We start from the raw sequence: 24,702 nt of genomic DNA, 5'->3' as shown, positions 1-24,702 counted from the left end.
ACTCTCGTGTCCAAAAAGTGGCATTGAATGTCCCAGGACTATGTCGTGGATCCCATATTATTTGGCATGTCATTAATGACTTGGGTGAGCACAGGTGATCACTGCTATCATTTAGCGGACAGACACAGAAGCATCCATGGTAGTAGAAAGTTGGGGTTGAAGCCAATGAGACCTGGATTTGGATCCTACTTCTGACCCATCCTAGTTGTGTGACCTGAGATAAGTCCCTTAAGCCCTCAGTTTTCTGGGCATCTCTCTGACGATTATAAGCTTCAGAGAAGGCAGAACTCTACATTGAGAGAGGAAGTTTGCTGAGAGAGGAAGTTTGCTTACCTCGGAAGTTCCCAGACATGAAACTTATCTCTCACCTCCATGCCTTTGCACTAGCTGTTCCCTTTGCCTTATTTCTGTCTCTTATTTTTTCTGACCTCCCTCAAGATTAAATTCAAATCCCATGATCCTCAGGAGGCTTTTCTTGACCCTTCTAACCAATATTGTCTTCCCCTTTCTGAGAGTTTCCATCAATTCGGTCTATATCTTGTCCTTATCTATTTATTTCCATGTTGACTTCCTTATCAGAAGGTGAACCCACTGAAGACAGGGACTATCTTTTGCCTTTATTTAGATGCTCTATGCTTGGCATATAGTAAGTGCTTAATAAATGCATGTTGACTGATACCAGTAAAATCATGAGTCCAGAACTTATCCCTATTCCCTATTAAGCAAACATATTAATATCTCTATTAGGTATAATATAGGGCTATTATTTGATATAGTATGACATCTTAGATTTATGTAGAGCTTTACATTTTAATAAAGCAGGTTTATCTCTGAAGTCTCCATAAATTCTCACAACTCATCTAATGAGCAGGGCAGGCCTTCTTATTCCCATTTTATTGATGAGGAAACTGAGGATGAGAATGGTAGGGGATCTCAAAAGTACCAAGTAGCAAAGCCAGAACTTGAACAATAGGTTTTCTGTTCCACTATTTGTATTTTTTTCGATGATATCATTTTGCTTCTTTGTTATTAATAGAGCACAAGTTCTTAAACTTCTTTTGTGTCTTGAACCCATTGGGCAGTCTGATAAGGCCTATGGACTTCTGCTTAGAATGACAGATGTAAATAAAATCCACAGACTTATAAAGACAACCAATTATATTGAGATAGAGTTGTCAAATACTTAAAAAACCTCATCGATCTGAGGCTAAAAGCCCCTGATTGATAGGCTTTTTTATATACCAAAAGTAATAAGAGCATAATTATTGAAGAAAATATTTTGAAATATTTGTAACCATCAATTGAATCAGAATGTAATTCCTACCATGACTGACTCACCAAAACTAGGAGTGCCTTTGAGTCCATGAGTCAGTGGTACAAAATAGTACCCTTAGGAGGAGAGGGTCCTTCCATTGATGTTCAGCGGCTCTGGCCTTTCCCTAGAGTCTCACAGGTTGTCCACTGATCAGATTGCAGGAGAAGCAATTTCCACCCCAAATTATAATAACCCTCTAGCACCCGCTGTCCTGTTGAGGCAGCAGCCCCTGAGGATGTATTGGAATGGTGTTCTCTTCCAGCAAGAACAGAAAGATTTGCAGCATCTCTACAAGAAGTATGTCCCCTACCTCATTGACATGATCGTGGAAGGAATATTGGATGGCCGGCAAGGAGAGAAGCTCAAGACCATCGTGCCTCAGACGGACTTGAATATGGTAGAGAAGTGTTAACCATTCCTCCTCATCCCCATCATCACTCACAGTCAGCCTCCTTACAACAACCTGAGGGAGGGTGCTATTATTATCCTCTATTCATAATGGAAGAAGCTGAAACAAATACAGGCTGTGATTAGCCCTGGATCAAATAATTAGGGTGTCCCTAAGGTAGGATTTGAACCCTGGTCTTGTGTCCAGGTCCAGTGCTCCATCACTGTATCCCCTAGTGGCCCAGCTAGGACTAAAGGGACCATCAGTAGTGGAGAAATTAAGGAGGGGCAGTTTGGAGGTGGGTGTGAGTTCTGCTTTGGCCATGTTTCATTTGTGTGCTATTTCCCTCAGTAGAATGTGAGTCCCTTGAGGTCAGAGGAGTCACTTCAGCATGGCGGCTGCCCCATGATGTGCTTCGTGTTGCTCGCTTGATTCCGGACCATGCACTTTGCCTTTATTTGTGTACTAGGTGACTCAGTTAACCAAGATGTTGGATTCCTTGCTCGAGACAGAAATAGAAGAACCTGAACTCTTGGAATGCTACTTCTTGGAGGCGCTCTACTGTTCCCTGGGGGCCTCCCTCCTGGATAGTGGGAGACTTAAGTTTGATGAATGTGTTAAGCGAGTTTCCTCCATGTCAACAGTGGAGGAAGAGGATGTCTGGGCCAGACCTGGTGAACTGCCAGGTTGGTGCAGGCCATTTTGACCCATTCTCCTATATGTGGCTTAATTTTTTCTTCTACCTTTAGAAAATGGCATTGATATTATTTGGGGGCATGTTTGAGAGACACTGTGACACCTTGGTCTGTACCCTTGCAGTTCAGGGGACCCCTAGCTGCTAACACATATTAGCTGGGAGGACCCAGGGCACGCAACCTTTCGGTGCCCGAGGCACTGCTCAAAAACCATGAGTCACAGAACAATTGGCAATATGTATCAGGGAGTATGCAAGTTCTTGATGAAATCACAGATCTGGACCAAATAAAAGGACTGTGTTTGGCTATGTGCTGCATAACTGTATTAAGTTCCCATGAAATCAGATCCCTTCGTTTTATGTCTTTATGTTGTTTACCCTTCTTTCTCCCCTCCCTCAACTTGAAGTCTTGAGCAGAGACCATTTCCCTTTTTTCTTTGCACCCCCAGCACCTAACACAGTGTCTGATTCATAGTAGGCTGCTTAATAAATGCTTGTGGATTGACAGAGTGACTTAACCCAAGTACTTATTTAGTTTTCTGTGGCTATTTGAACTTTTCCTATTCCTGCCAGTTTGGGAATATTTCTTCTTCATTCTTTCCTAACTGTGACTTTGAGTTTTCCACAGTCACTTCCTTTTGCCCCACTGCAGAGCTAGTATAGTTTTTCTTTTTTAAAAATAATTTTTATTGATAATTTTTTGTTTTTATAACAAGATTTTCTAGCACAAAATCTTTGTGTGTTTTTCCATTTTTATGGAAAAATGCAAAGCAAGCTTTGCAGGAAAAAACACTTACAGGATACTATTTTAACCATTTTATTAAAATTTTTCATTCTATCCATGAAAAAAAAGGTCTCATCTGAGGACTGCTTTTTGTTAAGGTACATTTGTTTTTCTGGAAAATTTGAACTTGTATGTCTCCTTAGAATAGAGTCTTAGCATCTTTCTCTCTTCATTAGAGAAGAGACCTGTGTTTAAGTTATTAGGGAACTCTTGTGGTAGAAACTCCCCTTACTGAGGAAGATTGACGACTTGTCTATTTTTGAAATCTTTTGAAATCTCAACTGATTTAAAGATGATCTTGAGGTGGTTCATGCGAATGGACAGTTCTTGCCAACTGTTTTTACTGTAACAATTCACAAATTTGATTTCATTTCTTACAAATCCTTGAACTAACATTTCTGTGTTCTGTAGTTGAACCGTATATTCTTTGTTTTAGGGCAGCTTCCGACATTGTATGACTTTCACTTTGATAACAAACGGAAGAGGTGGATTCCATGGAATAAATTAGTTCCTGAGTATATTCATGACCCAGAACAAAAATTTATTGACATCCTGGGTAAGTGAGAATAGAATTAGCACGAGAATATTTAATTATTCTGTTTAATATGGCAAATCCCTGTGAATTCCTTCTAAAGGTCTGACCAACAGAAATTGTGGTAAGTATATTTAGTATTTAGTGCTAAGGACTGTGTAAGTCAAATTTTAAATTGGACCAGAGATTCTTTTAATGACAATGTGAAATGAGTGGTAGCATAGCATGGAATATCAGGGTCTTCAAAGCACTGAAGTGAAATGTTTCCCTGAGGGCAATGGAGGTTGGGAGGTCTGCAACCTGTGGGCACACTGCAGAAGAATGGAAGGAAAGGATGGGACGGGGAGATGGAAGAAAGGAAGAGAAAAGGGGCTGGTCAAACAGTGGAGGTGAGGGATGGCTTGTGGCTAGCTAGAGTGCTAGGCTGGCATCTTCAGGATGTCTGGAGAAGTTGAGGAAGCTCTCTATCACATTGAATCTGAATGAATGGGAGGAAATAGACAGGAGTTCAATATGACGGGCAGGTATGGATTGGCTGTGATTTGTATCACTGGAGGAAAATACATTGATGAGGCTAAATCCATTTGGGAATTTGGACTATAGAATCAAGACATTATTGCTATTTATCTGGAGGAAAACTAGGTGACAAATATTTTTATGGAGCAAATCATTATGTCTCAAACTGCTCTGTTTTACAAATTTGGATTTCAGCATGTTATGCATTTTGAAAGTAGATCTAGGGGAGCTAGTTGGCATAGTGGATAGAGCACCAGCCCTGTAGTCAGGAGGACCTCAGTTCAAATCTGGTCTCAGACACTTAACACTTCCTAGCTTTGTGACCCTGGGCAAGTCACTTAACCCCAATTGCCTCAGCCAAAAAAAAAAAAAAAGTAGATCCAGATTCTCAGTGATCAACTAGGATTAAAAATCTGAGAGATCAGTGCAATCAAAAACAATCTATTCTAGAAGAATATAGTAGACCCCGGAGCCTGAATTATATATCTGAGTTAGAGGAGGCTGTCGAGGTCTTTTGTTCCCCCCTCCCCACTCTCGTAAATCAAGCCTAAGTTGCCAGATGTTCAGTCCATTGAATTTTAAATGAATTCTTAAATGTTTCATAGTTCACACGGTGGATACCACCCGAACAACCTGGTTGCTGGAACAAATGATTAAAATTAAGCAACCTGTTCTTTTTGTGGGTGAATCTGGTACATCTAAGACAGCCACTACCCAGAACTTCCTAAAGAATCTAAACCAAGATCTCAATGTAAGTCCTTGTACTTAATTAGTAATAACCCCTATTTCTCTAACTCTTTAATATTTGTAAAAAAACCCAACAACTTTACAACTTTTAAAGCTCATTTAATCACATATTAGCTCAATAAGCTATTATTTCTAATTCTTTTCTATGTTTTGCTTTTTCCTTCCTTTTAAAATACCCTTCTATATGTGCTTTCTCTGCTGCTTTTTTGCATACTACTGAATTCCCTGGGAAGAAGTCATAGAACTGTACAGACCAAATCTAATACAAATTTTTGTTATCTAATGTCACTGCTATTTGATATCCTATTACTGCTTCCTGATTGATGCTATGTCAGACTCTCCATAGGAAAAAATGGTTTCAGCCTTCTCTTTTCTTCTCAAACTGCCCATACCTTCTCTCCCCTGCCCCTGAGCAGAGGACCTCCCATCATGCTTTACTGCTGCAGCCTATTTTTTGCCTGTGTTGGTAAAGGTTTAAGGTAGGAGGTAAAGCATAATGGGGGGAAAAAGTGCTCACTTCTCTCCGGCTGCCACCTTTGGAATGGGGGGGTATTGCTCCCCAGATTCAGCCACATCTTTTCTCTCCCCACTCGGCAGTTTCTTCTCACTTCTCCCCAGCAGCAACAAAATTCACAGAGGACACAGGAAGCATGATTGTGAGACTTCTTTCAGTTCTGTTCAGTATCATGTGTATAGGTGCAGGAAAAGTGGATAATGGGAATAATCCTGGGCTGGACCTAAGAAAGTACTTAGAGTGGGGGGACTGGAGATCGAAAAAAGTTAGCGTTAGTCAAAGTGACACATAGAGAGAGGTACCGTGGGAGGAGGCTATGGTCATATGCAGGAATGTCAGAGGCTGCCATGTTGGGTGCTCATGGATAGTGACAATCCTGTAAAAATACACACAGAGGAAAGAGAATATGGAGATTGAACGCAGATTGAAACACACTTATTCATCTTTTTTTTCTTCTGTTTTTTTCCTCTTGTGTTTTTAGCTTTTGTTCTGATTTTTCTCTCTCAACATTACTCATATGGAAATATATAAAAAGTGAATGTACAGTAGGACCTAAAAAATACACATAGAGAAGTTTTGATTTTTCTAGTTCTCTTTGGTAGCATGTGAGTTTCTTGAAGGCAGGGACTGTTTTGTTTTATCTTTGTCTCCTTAGTGGTTATCACAGTTCTTTTTATGTAGTGGATATTTATAAGGTTTTGTTTTTTATATGAATTGAATTTACTGTGCTACTTCCAAGGCCCCTATATAGAAATTGTCTTGCTTGCAAATTGGAAGACAAGAGCTGTCTCTTTCAGGGAAAAGGTCTGACTCATGCCTTAAAGCACAGTGAAGTTGGTTCAATAAACATTTTTCAGAGAATTAAAAAAAAAAGATTTAAATTTGAAAATTGTTAAATTAATAAAATAGATTGAAACTCTTATTTATGCTTTTGTAGTTGATTAATGAAGTAACATTACACTAGTCAAAATAGTTAGCTTCTTATCTCTGACATTATTTTCAATTCAGATTGTACTCATCGTTAATTTCTCATCCCGTACCACATCTATGGATATTCAAAGAAATTTGGAGGCAAATGTTGAGAAGAGAACGAAAGACACTTATGGACCACCAATGGGGAAACGTCTCCTGGTATTCATGGATGATATGAATATGCCCAAGGTAATTTAATGATTTCATTGAGAACATGTTAAAAAAAGGGAGATGTGTAGTCTTCAGAGAGTGTGTATTTTTATTTAGAGGCACCATCATGGTTACTGGGTTTGTTTATCTCTCTATTTATGTATTATTATTATTATTATTATTTTTGCTGGGGAAACTGTGGGTAAGTGACTTGTCCAGGGTCACACAGTTAGGAAATATTAAATGTCTGAGGCCAGATTTGAACTCAGGTCCTCTTGACTTCAGGGCATTGCATCACCTAGATGCCCCTTATGTATTCTTTTAAAGAAGAATAATAGTCACATTGAATAATGGTGTGTCAGTATGTGAATTCAAACTCTTCTCCAACTCGAAATTGTAATTTGTTGCCTTTCCTTCCTTCTTTACTTGCTTTCTGAATATCCCTTAGCCATATAGGTCCTTGCACCACCTAAGGAGGGGAACCTTTACTATACATGATAAAGGTATTCCTGGGTATAGAAAGACTCTTTGGCAAAGCTTGTGTAGGAGTGTGCTAGAGCCAGTCAAACCAGTTCAGGAATGCTGATTATTACATATTCAGTATGATAATTTACAGCTTAGAAATCAGCAAATGCTTCAAATCAGGGCTCGATTCATTGATTTCATTACATGTCAGAAAATTATTGAGATAACATTAATAATACAAATTAAACTTAAACTATATGATGTGTATATTATTTTTCCTGGGGGAACTGATTGTTAAACATTTACCAGTACTTCCTTGCCCTGTGTAGCATTTAAAATTATACAGATGCTGGCAACTTATTTTGGAAAAATTCTATTTTCCTGGTAGAGTAAGACCTTAGCCGGGATCCATGACGATGTATCGTCCATGATAGAATGTAAGCTCCTTGAGGGCAGGGACTTTTTCATTTTTCGATTTCTATCGCCAGGACCAGAGGAGTGTCTGGCACATAGTAACCCTGATGAAATGCTTTTCCACTGATCAATTAATTGATTCTTTTCTTCTAAAAAAACAAGGTTGATGAGTATGGCACGCAGCAGCCAATCGCTTTGCTGAAACTCCTTTTGGAGAAGGGTTTCCTGTATGACCGTGGAAAGGAGATGAATTGTAAAGTCCTTCGAGACCTCGGATTCGTTGCTGCGATGGGAAAGGCTGGAGGAGGCAGGAATGAAGTTGATCCAAGATTTATTTCTCTCTTCAACGTTTTCAACGTGCCATTTCCTTCAGAAGAGTCTTTGCATTTAATTTATTCCTCCATCTTGAAAGGACATACCAAGGTAATTCGAACCCAAATTAGAAACTGAAACTAAAGTATTACTTGACAGTAATTTAGGATGAGTTAAATTACAATCTTCAAAGACCTCTTTGATGAGCTGCCCCTCTCCTACCACCCAACCGCCTGGCCCCCATTTCTTTTTCACTCTTTCCTCCTCCTCAATCAGAAGGATTCCCTGTGCTAACAACCAGTTATCTGTGATCTACTTTGTAGGTGTTTACCGATGCCATTGCTGATGTGAGCGACTTGATGACGGCCTGCACGTTGCAGCTTTACCAAATGATTGTCCAGGATCTTCCTCCCACTCCCTCCAAGTTTCACTACATCTTTAACCTTCGCGATCTCTCGCGAGTATTCAATGGCCTTGTCCTTACCAACCCAGAGCGGTAAGCTTATGTGGTCTCACTTGTACCTGGTGCTCTTTGTATAGTTTCACCAGCTTCTCTTTGAGAGAGTGACTCACCATGTCACTTTTCCCTCTTCCCCTCAATCGACAAACTCTATTGCCTCCAGGATCAACTCTATGACACCCTCTGTTTGATGTTTAAAGCCTTTCATAACTTGACTCCTTTTCCAATCTTCTCACACCCTCCTCCTCTTGACATATTTTTCTATATAGTGACATTGATCTTCTTTCTGTTCCTCAGAGATATTCCATCTTCTAACTGATAGTTTTTACTGACTAATTCCTGTGCCTGAAATTTTGTCCTTCCTCCTCTCCTCCTCCATTTCCTCCTTGCTTCCCTGGTTTCCTTCAAATCCCAACTAAAGTTCCACCTTCTACAAGAAGTCTTTCCTAGTTCTCTTTAATCTTAATGCGGTCCTTCTGTTGATTACCTACAGGTCAGCCAGTCTGTATCCTGTTTGTGCATAATTTTATGCACAGTTATATGACTTACATGACTATGAGTTCCTTGAGACCAGGAGTTGGAATTTTTTTGTCTTTATTTGTATCCCCAGCTCTTAGCACAGTGTCTGATGGCATATAGTAAATGCCTAATAAATAAGTCTAATAAATAGAAGGAAGAGGAAGAGGAGGAGAAGGAAGAGGAAAAGAGAAGAGAGAAGGCAGAAAGAGACAGAGATAAAGAAGAAAAAGAGAAGAAGTGAGAGAGAAAGGGGAGAAACAGCAGAAGAATGGCCTTGGGCAAGACATTTTACTTCTGCTTGCCCCCATTTCCTCATTTGTATAGTGGTGATAATAACAGCACCTTCAGCACAGGGTTACTGAGAGGATCAAATGAAATAATAATTATAAAGGATTTAGTACATTGTCTGGCACATAGTAGGCACTATATAAATGCTCCCTCCCTCCCTCTCTATTTCCCTTCCTACTCCATTTGAAATTCTCTCCCTAATCTCCTGACACAGTTCGGAATTTTCCTCTATTTCTTCACATTCTTTTTCTTTTTTCTAACTTTGTTTTCCTCTTATCAGAGGTTCTCTTTTGGCTTTATTATTATTTTTTGAGAATAATTCCTGGTATTTAGGTGTATGCATGTGTATGTGTGTCGGGGTAGTGGTGGTTATGAGTCCCTACCATCATTCCTCAAACCCTTTCAGCAGTTCTTCCAGGAGGACTGATTGTGGACAGTCTTGGACAGAGCGGTTTCGTTTGGGGTCAGAAGCCTGACCTAAGGGGATTGGAAAGTGATAGAATGATGAGGAAGTAGAGTCACTGCAAGCAAACATTTCCCTTTTGCAGGAGCTTGGCTATGAAAGGGGGGAAAGATAGGAGATGATAACTTGGGATCATAGCAAGAGTCTGGGAAAATTTGTTTTTAAGGAGAAGGGAGACCTGGGCTTGTTTTTAGGTGATAATGGAAGGAGCCAATAGAAGGGAAGATATTAGAAAAAGAACTAGAAAGGAAAACTACCTCTGAGAAAGAATCTCTAAGAAAGAGGCAGGAGTAAAGCCATGAGTTTTCAAGTAAGAGGGCTTAACCCTGTCACAGAAGGAAGAGAAAGAGAAAGGGACACACAGAGAGAAACAGAGAGAGACACAGAGACAGTGACAAGGAGAGTGACAAAGAGACAGAGTGACACAGACAGATAGACAGAGACAGAGAGACAAAGAGAGACAGAGACAGAGAGACAAAAAGAGGCAGACTGACAGAGAGGGAATGACAGGGTGACAGAGAGAGACAGAGATGGAGAGTGACAGGGAAGGAGAGACATCAAAAGTAACTCTAGATGTAAGGTTCAGATGGAAAACCACCAGGAACCTGGAAAATGGAGATGACGATTAGCTCAAGGATGCTTCTAAATCCATTTCTATATCTCAAGGGTTGTGATTTCATCATCAATGTGACTTCCCTGTTCTCCAGCAACCCAAGTCACTGCATCTTAGTGTATATATGGGCTTTGTGACCTAATAACTCATTTCCTTGCAGCTATTTAGCAGATAATGAACTATTCTCAATTGAGTAGATAGACTGATCCTCAGATTCCAGGCAATTTCTAGGTCTGTCCTTGTCCATTGGGGTGCATATTACATTCTTCTGGCATGTCCTCTGAGAATCCATTGTCACTTTCACAGCAAGATGGAGGAAACGTGTTCATGTTTTAAATTAAAGCAGGGTGATTTATGACATTCTATTAAGGACTGTCTTGATGTGGCTCATAGGCAGGAATAGATAGGGCTCTAGTGTCTTCATCTCTGGCCCTTATTCAAGGGAGACTTGGATTTCTGTCATGAGGGGCAGGATCAAAAGCCAACAACTCTGTTCTCTTCAAAGGGAGGGATTACTAGGCTAAAATGGTATCTTTGTTTCATTAAATATTGTTAGTATCGAGGATATAATTTTCAAAGTTCATGCTAAACTCCTGATTTCTTTTAATAAATGGAGAAAAGGAATCCCTAAGCTTTAAACCTAAGGTTTGACTCTCTTCCTACTAAATACCAGTTCCAAAATGAATAACACATAACAAATATCAAAGAAATTTATCTAAGTTGAGAGCAAAACAAAAATCTGAAAAAGTATACATACATACATATATATGCCAATAAAGATTGAAGAACTCTTCCACTGGAAATGAGATAGCTCAGTTTGGAGAATCTTAGATCTTATCCAAAAGGAAAATTCTCCAGTCTCTAGTGTAGTGAGCTGTGGTTAGTGACATGTTGGAGATTTCCAGCTGCTTTCATGTCACCTTCTTCCTAGAGACTTTTTTCTTTTCCTTTGGCAACCTGAAGAGAGTTTAGCATCAGAGATTTTTCCTTTCATAGCTTGAAGCCAGGAGAACGTGGAAGCTCAAGAAACTCTTGCTCTTGCTAACTCTGGGCTATCCATCACACTGGTATGAGGACATTGAGTAATCAGTATTCAACAATGAGGAGAGAGCCCCAACCAATGGGTCTTGAAGCTTGGGTTATAGATTCTGCAAAAGTGTTGAGTTAGGTTTCATTTGTTAGTCCATAAAAGGAAATGGAGGAATTTTGTCACTCTTTGTCGCAGAAAAATATGAATGTATTTCTGAGCATTGTTTCCTTTATGCTAAATCTTAGAACAGAGGTTCTTAACCTGGGGGCTGGGAATAAAAAAAAATTTGTGGTAACTATATTCCAATATAATTGGTTGCCTTTGGAATCTTATATATTTTACTTTATGCATTTAAGAACAAATTTAGACTATGTTGGAATGCCAAAAATGATCCACAATGTGGAAAAAGTTAAGAGCTAGATGTTGTTCATTAGCTCCTTTCCCAGTGGCATTTTTTTTTAATTTTAAAAGTTCTCATTTGAACAAAAATTACGTTTTGAGCACTGTTCCTCTAATCTACATTCAAGCTGTTTCTGTTCTTTTAATCATTCAGGTTTCAGACTGTGTCACAGATGGTGAGAGTCTGGAGAAATGAGTGTTTGAGAGTTTTCCATGACAGATTAATTAATGAATACGACAAGGCATTGGTAAGTGTCTCTAAATGCATTTATGAACACAAAACAATGTGTATTGGTTTATTCACTCACAATGTTGGTGCACTAGTGCAAAAGGCTATAGTCCAAGCCTGGATTTATTAGAGATTTTTTTGGATATTATGTGGATGACTGAAGAACTAACCAATAAATTCAGAATCACGTGATAAAGAGAAGCAAGCGTGTATAGGAAGACTATATTAATTAGTACTTTTTTAATTGGAAAAAATTGAATCCACATTCAAAACATTCATCCAAATTCTGATGGAAATGATAGGTGGCAGTGAGGTTGAGAACTCTAAAGTTGGAATAAAAAAGATCTGATTTTCAATCTTGTCTCAAGACACTTAATGTCTGTGTAACTTAATCTCTTATAGCCTCATTTTCCTCATCTGTAATGGGGATAATAATTGAATCTACCTTCTAGAGTTGTTGTGAGCACCAAATTAACGAACGTATGTTAATTATTTTGCAAACCCTAAAGGAAGCTCTATATAAATGCTAGTTGTCATTGTTACTGTTAATTACATGGCAATACCACTCGAATCATTTTAGCTAATCTATTAATAAACATTTCTTTTTGGACTGGTGTTAGTTACTCTTGCTTTGTTTCTTACTCTATCTTCTTTTGTAAGGTACAAGATCATATCAAGAACTTGATTCAAAAAAATTTTGAGGAAGACTTAGAATTTGCCATGCGAGATCCCATTCTCTTTGGAGATTTTAGGATGGCCTTGAATGAAGGAGAGCCTCGGATTTATGAGGATATCCAGGACTATGAAGCTGCAAAAGCTCTTTTCCAGGTACGGCCCAATTGGCTTTTTTAAGTGGGCCTTCTCTCCATGGCACCGGCCCTACAGTCAGTCTGAAGATGGTGGACGATGGTGTACAAATTTGGATCCTGGTCCTTCCACCCTCCATCATAAGCTGAGCTCCAGGGAGAGAGGCTATAGATGAGAATTTGGTACAATGGGTGCATGAAAAACAGTTTTCACAGAAAACTTCCAGCTCCACAGACCAAATAGGGCAGTGCTTCCAAAGGTCTTATTCTGAAAGAAAATGTGGCTTATTTCTCATTCTGTACCAATAGTTTGATTTAACAGAACCAAATGTAGTGCAGTTGACACAAGATTGGCTTTGAATTGATTTATTTCACAAGCCTATATATTTCATTTTATGTATTTTAAAAACATTATTCTGAGATGGAGTCCTTAGACTTTTTCCACACAGCCCAAGAATTCCATGATGACATAAAATAAGTAAAGAATTCCTACTTTAGGATGGTAATTTGCATAGCTGCAGTGGTAGCAGGAGTTTTCTTGCTGGAAAATTCTCTTAAAATGATGAAAGTGCAGGTATGGAAAGTTTTTTCTCCCACAAATATTAGATTTAAGATTTCAGGATAAGAAAGTGATTTTGCATATTTGTCATGTTTGTGGTTTAATTCTTTGAGTTGTCTTTATTATTCTCATCAAGTAAAAGCATTTGTACTGTTAATATTAGTATTCTTGTTTCAGGAGATTCTTGAAGAGTATAATGAAAGCAACACTAAGATGAACTTGGTACTTTTTGATGATGCTTTGGAGCACCTGATACGTGTCCATCGAATTATTCGAATGAATGGAGGCCATGCACTGCTGGTTGGGGTTGGGGGCTCTGGAAAGCAGTCCCTGGCGAGACTGGCCGCATATACCGCAGGCTGTGAGGTTCGTACGGTTTGTCAACTTCAAGTGATTCCAGTGTTGGAGCCACTGTAAGGAAGGCTTCCGTGGATTGTGAATCGTGAAATGGAATTTGTGTTTATTTTAAAAATTTGACAATTGACACTTTTTAAAAATTAAAGCTTTTTATTTTTATGGACAATTTTTCAACATTGACCTTTGAAAAATCCTGTGTTCCAATTCCCTCCTTTCCCCCACGCCCTCCCCTAGATGGCAAATATTCCAATATATGTTAAACATGGTAGAAATATATGTTAAGTCAAATATATGTATACATATTTATACAATTATTGTGCCACACAAGAAAAAAAGAAAAGCAAAATAAAATGCAAACAAACAACAATAGAAAGAGTGAAAATGCTATGTTGTGATTCACATTCAGCTCCCACAGTTCTCTCTCTGGGTGTAAATGGCTCTCTTCATCACTGAACAATGGAACTGGTTTGAATCATCTCAATCTTGAAGAGAGCCACATCCATCAGAATTGAACATTGTATAATCTTGAACAACTGACACTTTAACAGCATCCATGTGAATATCTTAAGATCTTGTCTTTTATTTAGAATGGAGAATATAATCCCCCTTATTTTGGTTCTCTGGAAAATTTAATAAGCATCAACACAACCTACTCTTTGTTCCTTCATCCTTTCTCAGAATATGAGATGTCCAAGTAGGTTCTTGGAAAGCATTTGTATTTTTGTACCCTCAGTATCAGCTTGCTATGTTTCATTGAATTAAATGATTATGGTTTGCTTGACCCCAAAGAGCCAAAGGAAATATTGAATACAAACCATGCATTTTACATTTATGCACATGTTTATATTTGGATGTATTTCATAGGCAATTAAATCACTTTAACCTCAATTTTCTAGTGTCTAATACATTATGTTTTTATGTTATCAGGTGTTTGAAATTATTTTGAGTCGAGGTTATTCTGAAAATAATCTCCGAGAGGATCTCAAGAACCTCTACATAAAACTTGGAATTGAGAACAAGTTGATGATTTTCTTATTCACAGATGCCCATGTGGCAGAGGAAGGTTTCTTGGAGCTCATCAACAATATGTTAACATCAGGTAAGGAGGAGAGAGAGATATTGTCTCTTCTTCATTGGACTATTAGGTTTCCCTTTTGTTTTTGTTTTCCCAACAGCAGAAGGTTGATTGGATTATTGATTGTTTATTGATTGTTGATTTCAAATCCTGATTCCCCTGGTTTTTGAGGGATGCACGGATTTGCTGTCTCAAATGGCAACCATTCTAGTAGGTCCTCTTTCCCAGAAATTTGGTTCCTTCGATCAGTCTCTGAGGTGCCCTCCCTTTTTTTCCTATGCTAAATAAACATTTCTGTGACTGCCTATCGAATTTCAATTCAATTTTCAATTTATAAATTTTAATGTTGGTGTCAGAAGGCCTGAATTCTTTTTTTTTTTCTGTAGTCAAAATTTATTAGTCCTTGGAATTTTTAAATGTGGGATGGAGGGATGAGGAAGGCAGGGAGAGTACACATAACACTATTTTTTTTTGCCTCCCTCCCTCCACCCCCTCCCCTAGATGGCAAGCAGTCCTTTATATGTTGGATATGTTGCAGTATATCCTAGATACAATATATGTTTGCAGAACCGAACAGTTCTCTTGTTGCATAGGGAGAATTGGATTCAGAAGGTATAAATAACCCGGGAAGAAAAACAAAAATGCAGATAGTTCACATTCGTTTCCCAGTGTTCTTTCTTTGGGTGTAGCTGCTTTTGTCCGTCATTTATCAATTGAAACTCAGGTCTCTTTGTCAAAGAAATCCACTTCCATCAAAATATGTCCTCATACAATATCGTTGTCGAAGTGTATAATGATCTCCTGGTTCTGCTCATTTCACTTAGCATCAGTTCATGTAAGTCTCGCCAGTCCTCTCTGTATTCATCCTGCTGGTCATTTCTTACAGAACAATAATATTCCATAACATTCATATACCACAATTTATCCAGCCATTCTCCAAGTGATGGGCATCCATTCATTTTCCAGTTTCTAGCCACTACAAACAGGGCTGCTACAAACATTTTAGGCCCGAATTCTAATCCTAATTCTGCTACTACCTAATTCTTTGGCTCTGGACAAATCCCTTCATGTCTCATAACCTTGGGTTTCTTTATCTGAAAATAAGGATCATTAATGTTTACTCTGCCTGTGTAACCACTGTCACTACCAACCTCATGGGGGTTTTCTGAGGAAAGAGCTTGGTGACCTGTGAAACACTGAGCACCTGCGCGCGCGCTCTCTCTCTCTCTCTCTCTCTCTCTCTCTCTCTCTCTCTCTCTCTCTCTCTCTCCTTGTATGCACTGCTGGGAGTCTCCCATGGACATTCCCTCTTCTCTTCCTTAGTTCCTACCAGTTTATCACATACATACACATAAGATCCTTAATCTAGTAGGAGAGAGATAGAGACAGAGACAGAAGCAGAGATAAATAGAGAGTGACAGACCCACAGAGAGAGATAGAAGCAGAAATAAAAACAGAGAAAGAGCCAGGAGGATGAAGAGGAGAGAAAGAGGGAGAGAGAAAAGGAGAAAGAGAGGGAGGGAAGGAGGAAAGAAGGGGGAGGATCCCCCTTTTTTACACACTGAGCTTTGGCTCACCAGTTGAAGAGCCCTGACTTTTGGTTTTATAGCCAATTAGAAGCTAATCAGCGCTCTTAGGTTTGGATGGTTCAAAACTGGCTCCCTAAAACTTCCTTTTGTAGAAGCCCAAGTAGTTGCTTGGATCAGGGGAGAACTTGTGTGCCACAGAAGTATGAATTGCTATAATCAGAAAAATGAACCATGGTGATCTAGTTTGTGAGTTTACCTCTGAAGTCCAAGCAATCAGCAATCCTCATTTCTCTCTTCTGCTTAATTCTCATTTACCTGTACACATTTTCCTCATCCACTTAGTCCCCTGCAAGTAGAATGTAAGCTCCTCAAGGGCCAGGACTCTTGTTCTTTTCCTTTCATGCCTTTCACCGTGGTAGTTACTTCATAAGTGCTTGTTGGATTGAATTGATTTGACGATCCTGATTGACTGTGGAATTTTCCTCACTGAGAGAAGGCGGCTTGTGGAGGAGTCAGCTCAGATCTGCAGAAACAAATTTGACCATTCTTTGTGGTATCATTTCCATAAAGGTTGAGAGAAGCCTTTGTTCTCTGAGCTCTCAACAATCTCTGGATAAAATTCCCCTGAAACAGAACGTTTCTGTAGAATGAGATTTTACTGCTTCACCTTCTCAGGGCATATTTCAGCTGCTTCTGGTCACAAACTGTGATGTTCTGGTGACTCTGAGATTTAGGATCCAGACCCAGCTGGTCCTTGGGAGGCTATCTAATCCCAAATCTCTTATTTTGTAAAGGGGAAATCTGACCACAGGAGTCTGAAATGACTTATCCGTGGCCATAGAGGCAAGAAGCATCATCAGTTTTAGCAAAGGAAGATAGATTCTCTTTTTTACTTTTTATAAAAGATAACATTTTCTGTATGGCCCATTCTAGGATCACAGAATCATAGATCTGGACCTGGAAAGGGCCTTTGAAGTAATTATATTAGAGATGAGTCCATAAATCTATGAAGCCCACAGGAGTTTGATGAATTGCCCTCACAAGTAGAAAGTTGATAGAGATGGGATTTGAACGCTTGGACTTTTCAAAGTTTTAGATTTCAGATTGGGGGGTGGGTGGAGAAGTCTGGACCTTTATAGAATTGCTATAAAGAATTCCTCTTCCAACAACACGGACATTCCCTTCATGGCTTTGTATAATGTATAGTCTTGGAAAGTTGCCAACACTTGCCAATGGTTACAGAGCCCTAATCTTGAATCTTCATGTCTATGAGGTTAGCCCTTCATCTATCACATTATATGACCTCTTTTACATATAACAATGATTAAAAACTCACATCCCATCTGCCTTTGGCCTATTCCTCTCTCCTCCTTAGCCATCCACTGTCACATGCTAAATCCTCCTCTACAACCTTCACCTGAACCATTCCTTCCACTTTAAAATTCTGCTCTTCCTCTTTCTATTCTCCTTCATTAGGACATCATCTCTCTGAGAACAGGGGTTGTTTCATTCTCTGTATTTATACATAGTAGGTACTTAATTCCTCTGATAAACGTTCTATCTTCTGAGATCTGGCTCAAATCTTACCCTTTTAATAAGATCTTTACTTTAATTTTTTAATTGATCATCTAAGATTCCTTAAGTAAACTACCATGTCATTTGAAAGAAAAGTGACATTTTTGTTTATTCCTTGAATTACTTTTTCTTATTTTATTGTGATAGCAAGCATTTCTAGAACATTATCAAGTCATAATGGTGACAATGAACAGCCTTGCTATACTTGGATTTTATTGGAATGCTTCTAGTGTTATTACTTCTTTTACAGATAATGCTTGATCTTGGTTGTAGGTAGATGCTATTTATCATATTAAGGAATCACTCATTTATCTCTCCTCTTCACTGTTTTTGAACATAAAGAGGTGTTATGTTTTGTCAAAGAATTTCTACATTATTTATATCATGTGATTTTTATTGCTTGTGTTATTAATGCTATTTATTGCTTTTAATTAATATAGTCTGTTATAGTTATAAGGACCAATCTTATGTTTTGGGTATAATTTCAATATGATCATAGTATATAATCTTTTTAATATGTGATACAGTTTTTTTGCAAACATTCAATTTTTGCATTGATGTTTATTTCTGATATTTGTCAATGATTTTCTTTCTCTAATTTAGCTTTTCCTGATTTAGGTATTATTTCAAAGAAAGAGTTTTATTAGGATCTCCCCCTTCCCCATTTTCTCAGAGAATTTTATGATATTGGAACAAATTATTTTTAAATATTTTAATAGAATTCACTTGCAAATCCATCTGGTATTAGGATTTTTTTCTTTTGGAATTTATTTCTTATTAATTTCTCTTTCTGGGATTGAATTATTTTAAATTCTCTATTTCTAGTTCTGCTAATCTGGGTATTTTATATATTTTTTTAAAATATGAATCCATTTTAGTTTTTAAGTTTTGTTGGCATATCCTTTGTAAGTTTATTTTCCATCCACTCTGTATTTAATCTATTATGTAATATGTATGTATATATATGCATATATATTTAAATGATTACAGTATATAAAATATAAAGAATTGAATTGAACAGGACCATAGCATATAAAATATGCAGCATTGAATTGAATAACTCTAAATTATAGACTTTTTTTTCAATAATTTTTTATTGACAGAACCCATGCCAGGGTAATTTTTTACAGCATTATCCCTTGCACTCACTTATGTTCCGATTTTTCCCCTCCCTCCCTCCACCCCCTCCCCCAGATGGCAAGCAGTCCTTTACATGTTAAATAGGTTACAGTATATCCTGGATACAATATATGTGTGCAGAACCAAACAGTCCTGTTGTTGCACAGGGAGAATTGGATTCAGAAGGTAGAAATAACCCGGGAAGAAAAACAAAAATGCAAGCAGTTTATATTCATTTCCCAGTGTTCTTTCTTTGGGTGTAGCTGCTTCTGTCCATCCTTGATCAACTGAAACTGAATTAGCTCTCTTTATCAAAGAGATCCACTTCCATCAGAATACATCCCCACACAGTATCTTCGTTGAGGTATATAATGATCTCCTGGTTCTGCTCATTTCACTCAGCATCACTTCATGTAAATCTCACCAGTCCTCTCTGTATTCATCCTGCTGGTCATTCCTTACAGAACAATAATATTCCATAACATTCATATACCACAATTTACTCAACCATTCTCTAATTGATGGGCATCTATTCATTTTCCAGTTTTTAGCCACTACAAACAGGGCTGCCACAAACATTTTGGCACATACAGGTCCCTTTCCCTTCTTTAGTATCTCTTTGGGGTATAAGCCCAGTAGAAACACTGCTGGATCAAAGGGTATGCATATAAACTATAGACTTTTCTAAAAAATATGTGTATTTCATTGTTTTCTAGGCATTGTGCCAGCACTTTTTCCAGATGATGAAAAAGACTCTATTCTAAGTCAGATTGGACAAGAAGCTGCTAAAGCTGGAGTAGGATTGGCTAAAGAAAGTGTCTGGCAATATTTTGTCAATAAGAGTGCAAATAACCTTCACATTGTCCTTGGCATGTCACCAGTTGGTGAAACACTAAGAACACGATGTCGAAATTTTCCAGGTACAATTTGCTTAGTCACCAATTAAATTTCCTTGTTGCCAGGGTATGAGCCTTGGAGTCTAGGCAAAGTTCCCACTTTCTCAGTCTGATGCCAGGTTCCTATTTGCAAGGCAAATCAGAAAAATTTAAGAAATCATTCAAATAATGTAAGCTCTAAATACCAACTTTCCTCTGAATAATAGGATTATCCCAGAATTCTATCTTTTCTACAGACTGAAATTTGGTTTTATTCATGCTTATTTGTTGCTGTTTTTCTGACTTGTGGGAGTATATATTACCCCTTGTCCAAAGCAAGAATTTAGTTAATGGACCTTAATTTTGTTGTTACTTCTGTACAAGCATATTATTTGATTAAATGAATGAAAAAGCATTGTTTGAGCATATTCTTAGTGCAAAATAATGCACTATGTGCTGGGAATACAACTAGAGTGACCATACAATCACTGATCTCAGAAAGCTCACATTCTATTTTGTTGTTGTTCAGTCAGTCATTTGTGTCTGACTACTCTTTATGACCCTCTGAACTATATTCTCCTTGAGATTTTCTTGACAGAGAAAATGGAGTGCTTTACCATTTTCTTCTCCAATGGATTAAGGCAAACAGAGGTTAAGTGAATTGCCCAAATCATAAAACTAGTGCATTGTCTGAGGCTAGATCTGAGATATCTAACTGCCTTCTCCACATTCTAATAGCAGGAGACTCTTAGCTATCCATCCATCCTCCCTCCTTCCCTCCCTCCCCTCCTCTTTCTTTCCTTCCCTCCCTCCTTCCCTCCTTCCCTCCCTTTCTTCCTCCTCTCCTTCCTTTCTTTATTTCCTTCCTTCCCTCCCGGCTACCTACCTTCCTTCCTTCCTTCCTTCCTTCCTTCCTTCCTTCCTCCCTTCCTTCCTTCCTCCCTTCCTTCCTTTCTCTCTCCCTTCCTTCTTTTCTCCCTTCCTTCCTTCTGATTCTATTATTCTATCTGATATATATCTGATTCTATATTTGTTATTCTATCTATCTAATTCTGCTTGTTATTAATTATGTGTATCTATCTGATTCTATGTCTGTTCTATCTTATCTGTCTGATTCTGTTTGTTCTGTCTGATTCTATGTGACTATCTGATTCTGTGTTTGTTATTCATTCTGTGAATCTCTTTGATTCTATGTTTTTTATTCTATTTGATTCTAGTTTTGTTCGGTCTGATTCTGTGTTATTCTATCTGGTGGTTTTTCATTCTGTGTATCTATGTGATTCTATATTTATCATTCTATCTTGCTTTCTATCTGACCCCCCCCCCCCAATATAGCTGCATATACACATACGTGCAGATGTGTCTATCTATCTCAGCTACGGGGCAGGTGGTAAGGCTGGTGTAGGAGGAAGAGAAGGCTGGCAGAGGCCTCTTCTTTAGTGTCATTCATTCAATAACACGCGCTCCGTCTCTGAGCCTGAGCTGTCGTACGACTTTGCTGGCGAGAAGGCTCTTTTCTGAGACTTTGGTAGCTGCCGTTGCCGAGGGGGCCGTGCACAGACAGCTGCCTGACTGCACACCCACAGCGATTGCCGCCTTGGATGGTAGCTAGGCACGGGGTGGGTCTCTGTCTGGAAGCAGGGTCAGTGGCCGGCCCTGCTCTTCCTCGGGCTTCACCCGGGTCTGGGGATGAGCTGGCGTCAGGGTGAGTTCCTGCTGCTTCCTCTCTTTCCTTTGGGATGGGTCAGGTGCTTCCAAGAGTGTTAGCAGAAACTTCTTGTTGTTTGTCCTTCCTTTTTTAAGAGGATCAGGACATCAGGGAGGGGATGCCTTGACCTGCAAATGAGCTGGATTTTCATGAGGGAGGCTGGGCAAGGTCCCCTGCCTCACCTTCCCCTGCAGAGCCATGTGGGTCCAGTGGCCAGAGAGAGATCAGGACCATGGACGTGGCCCTGGACCAAATGGCTGCACCTAATCAGTGACTAAGTAAGAAATGAGGCAAAGAATGACTGTCAGTGGAAACTACAAGTCTTTTGAATGATGGAATTTTCCTTTGGTGATTTTTAGTGATTACTGACTCACTGTTCAAGAAAGGCAGTGGAGATGTCAGTGCTATTGACCTTTACAACTATCACTTTTTATTTTAGGCTTGGTAAATAACACAGGCATTGACTGGTACTTGCCGTGGCCACCTCAAGCCTTGTTTGCAGTTGCTGAATCGTTTTTAGGTAAGTGTTATGATGAAGTTAACGTTTTAGCCTACCATAAGATAATCTGCTATTTATTTTTCTAACTTTGAACTCATAGCAGTAATTTTTTTTAAATAAAAAGAAACTAAGATTTATCTACTTAGGGCAGGTAGTGGAGTAGCGGACAGAGTTCTGAGTTCAAATTTGATCTCAAACACTTAGTGTATGAACCTGAAACTTTCTGGCCCCATGTCCAGTGCTCTGCCTGTTGTGTTGTTTTGCCTTAGCCTCCTTCCAAAATGATTTGAAGCAGTTAATTCATAAATAAAACTACTGTGGAATAGGACAACAATTAGGGATACTAAGTGAATTAAGGTCACCTCAAGGTGAAGGGGAGTAAATGCCAGATAAAAATTGGATTTATAGTATTTGGCAATGATTCTATTGGTAAGAAAATCACAGGACTTGAGTTGAGATACCTTGAAAGATCATGTAGTCTAATTTTATTTCAATTCATTTTCATAAATTCATTTTTATTTGTTAAACTGATTATCAACAAAAACATGCAGGATTGTGATATATGGAGGCTTATACTTCAAAATTATTTATTTATATCTGTACAACAACACAATCTTTGAGACATCAAAATTATGGTTGACCTCAAAGGTCAATGAATAGATGTATGTCAGGAATAAGTGAGAATTGGTATATTACTTGCAGTAACTTATACCCACAGAAGTCTAAGAAACTTATAGCCCAAATCTGGTTATTTCTGATTGGAGAAGGGCCAGACCTTCTAGGAAGGACTCATGAGCAGTCTTGACCACAAAATGGCGATACATGAGGAGCTGGGTGGTGATTTGTATCCCTGGAGGGTACCGGCCATTTCAATAACTGCCCAACTCTACTGACATAATACACAAATTGCACATAACAGGTTTACATTTTTGAATATATTTATTAGTTTATCTTTGCCACTTTATACTTTTGTTGGTGAGTTTAATAAATAGTAGGGAGCTTTTCCCCTCCATCTTTTTATTTTAAAGTCTGTTAGATCTGTAAGACAGTAGACAAATGTATTATTTAAAAAATAATTTTATCAATATCTTTTTTTATCCTGTGAGAGGGGATCTGCTGTATCTTTTTAGGGATTTCATTTCATGTTGGGAGAACTCTCGTGGTTGAAAGATTCTCTTTAGATCTAAGATTTAATGCTGAAGAAATGTCAGGACCATTTTAATGTCAGAAAATCATCAAGGGCCCTGTAAAGTTTCATTTACTTAATTAGTGAGTGGTATTTTATGTTGCCAGTGCCTTTGCACATAAATATAACACATAAACTAAAGTTTGAATTATAATTAATAGTATTCTGATTCTATTATGTCATTAAAATTTTTACTCCTGGGAAGACAGATCTCTTCACTATAATGAGATACAATTGTTACCCTCTACATCAGAGGTGGGGAACCTCCAGCCGACTGGCTATCTAAAGCCTGCAAAAGCATTTGCATTATCGACTGCAGGCAATGAGGATCTGAAAGCTAGGTACAATTTTATAGAACCACTGCTTGAGTTCTAGAAGTTGATAATTGTGTATGGCCTTGGAATTACATAAATATCCAATGACCCTTGTCAGAAAAAAAGTTTCCCCATCCATGCTCTTAATACTCTAGCCTAAGAAACAACTTTGTTGCTCAGTCAGGTTTGAACTTAGGTTTTCTTGCCTCCAGGCCCAGCACTTTAGCCACTGTGCCATCCAGCTTTATCAGAAAGAGAACACTCTCCACGGCTTCTATCAGGAGACGGCTCTCACATTTCTGTCCTTTTGCTTTAGGGGAGAATCCAATGATCCCAGTAGATTACACGGAAGATGTGGTAGGGCACATTGTTATGGTCCATGACTCTGTTGGCGATTTCAGCAAAAAATTCCTCCAAAAACTGAGGCGAAGCAACTATGTGACTCCCAAGAACTTCCTTGATTTTATCAGTACTTATTCCAAGTTACTGGATGAAAAAACTCAATATAACATAGGTAAGATTTATATGCGGAAGGGGGTTCTATCTGCTGATGCAGGTACGTAGGAAAGACACTCCACTGACGTCCTTCCTTTATTTTGGCAGCATAATCATTTCACCCGATCCCCCTGCCCATGACTGAACTATCTTTATTTCCAGAGCAGGCAGATTCCACTAAAGATCTGTTGTCAGGAGAATTTCTCATCTCTGCTGGGCTAGAAGAATACTGACAGACTTCGGTTTGCATTTTTGGTTCCTAGTTAGAGCTGTTGAGGTACTCTGAAACTTCATGGTTATGTGATGCTGTGGAAATTATGATGTTAAAAATATTGCCAGCCACAGCCAGTATTTTTGCTTTCTAAATGGTAGATGTCGAGCCTTGAAGCTTTTAATCTAGAATCAGAACAATCACTTTGGCCAATGGTATCAGGGCCGCAGGATGCTGATCTGGATGTCTTGGCGCATTTCATGTTTCCACGAGGCCTAGAATCACCAGCTGGTAGATGATGACTTCCCTGCTATGATTAGAAAAATCAGCATGAGACATTTAAATGAAGTCCTTTGAACTTTAAAATTTTTCTCTTGGCAACCATTTAATTGTGTTCCATTTAGCGCAGTGCAAACGTCTGGAAGGAGGATTGGATAAGCTCAAAGAAGCCACCATTCAGCTAGATGAACTGAACATAAAGCTTGCAGAACAGAAGATTGTCCTTGCTGAGAAGTCAGCCGCCTGCGAGGCTTTGCTGGAGGAGATCTCAACAAACACAGCGATAGGCAAGTGACAGGTCAAGGTGTCCT

At 38.7% G+C, this 24,702-nt stretch overlaps 1 protein-coding gene across 1 annotated transcript in view; it reads left to right on the top strand.

Moving 5' to 3' along the window:
- DNAH10 (dynein axonemal heavy chain 10) overlaps nt 1-24,702 on the top strand; it is a 154,239-nt gene that overhangs the window by 91,890 nt on the left and 37,647 nt on the right. Inside the window, exons 42-56 of the mRNA XM_051975908.1 lie at nt 1,578-1,712; nt 2,173-2,389; nt 3,618-3,737; nt 4,835-4,980; nt 6,499-6,651; nt 7,654-7,914; nt 8,127-8,299; nt 11,730-11,823; nt 12,465-12,632; nt 13,347-13,535; nt 14,454-14,625; nt 19,541-19,744; nt 21,847-21,927; nt 23,723-23,920; nt 24,517-24,678. Coding sequence (XP_051831868.1) covers nt 1,578-1,712; nt 2,173-2,389; nt 3,618-3,737; nt 4,835-4,980; nt 6,499-6,651; nt 7,654-7,914; nt 8,127-8,299; nt 11,730-11,823; nt 12,465-12,632; nt 13,347-13,535; nt 14,454-14,625; nt 19,541-19,744; nt 21,847-21,927; nt 23,723-23,920; nt 24,517-24,678 — 2,473 coding nt within the window. The remainder of the gene's footprint in view (nt 1-1,577; nt 1,713-2,172; nt 2,390-3,617; nt 3,738-4,834; nt 4,981-6,498; nt 6,652-7,653; nt 7,915-8,126; nt 8,300-11,729; nt 11,824-12,464; nt 12,633-13,346; nt 13,536-14,453; nt 14,626-19,540; nt 19,745-21,846; nt 21,928-23,722; nt 23,921-24,516; nt 24,679-24,702) is intronic.

Source organism: Antechinus flavipes, chromosome 1 (genome assembly GCF_016432865.1).
Source record: "Antechinus flavipes isolate AdamAnt ecotype Samford, QLD, Australia chromosome 1, AdamAnt_v2, whole genome shotgun sequence".
NCBI lineage: Eukaryota > Metazoa > Chordata > Mammalia > Dasyuromorphia > Dasyuridae > Antechinus > Antechinus flavipes.
Note: the sequence above shows the minus strand (reverse complement) of the source record. Positions and strands in the feature narration are given on the sequence as shown.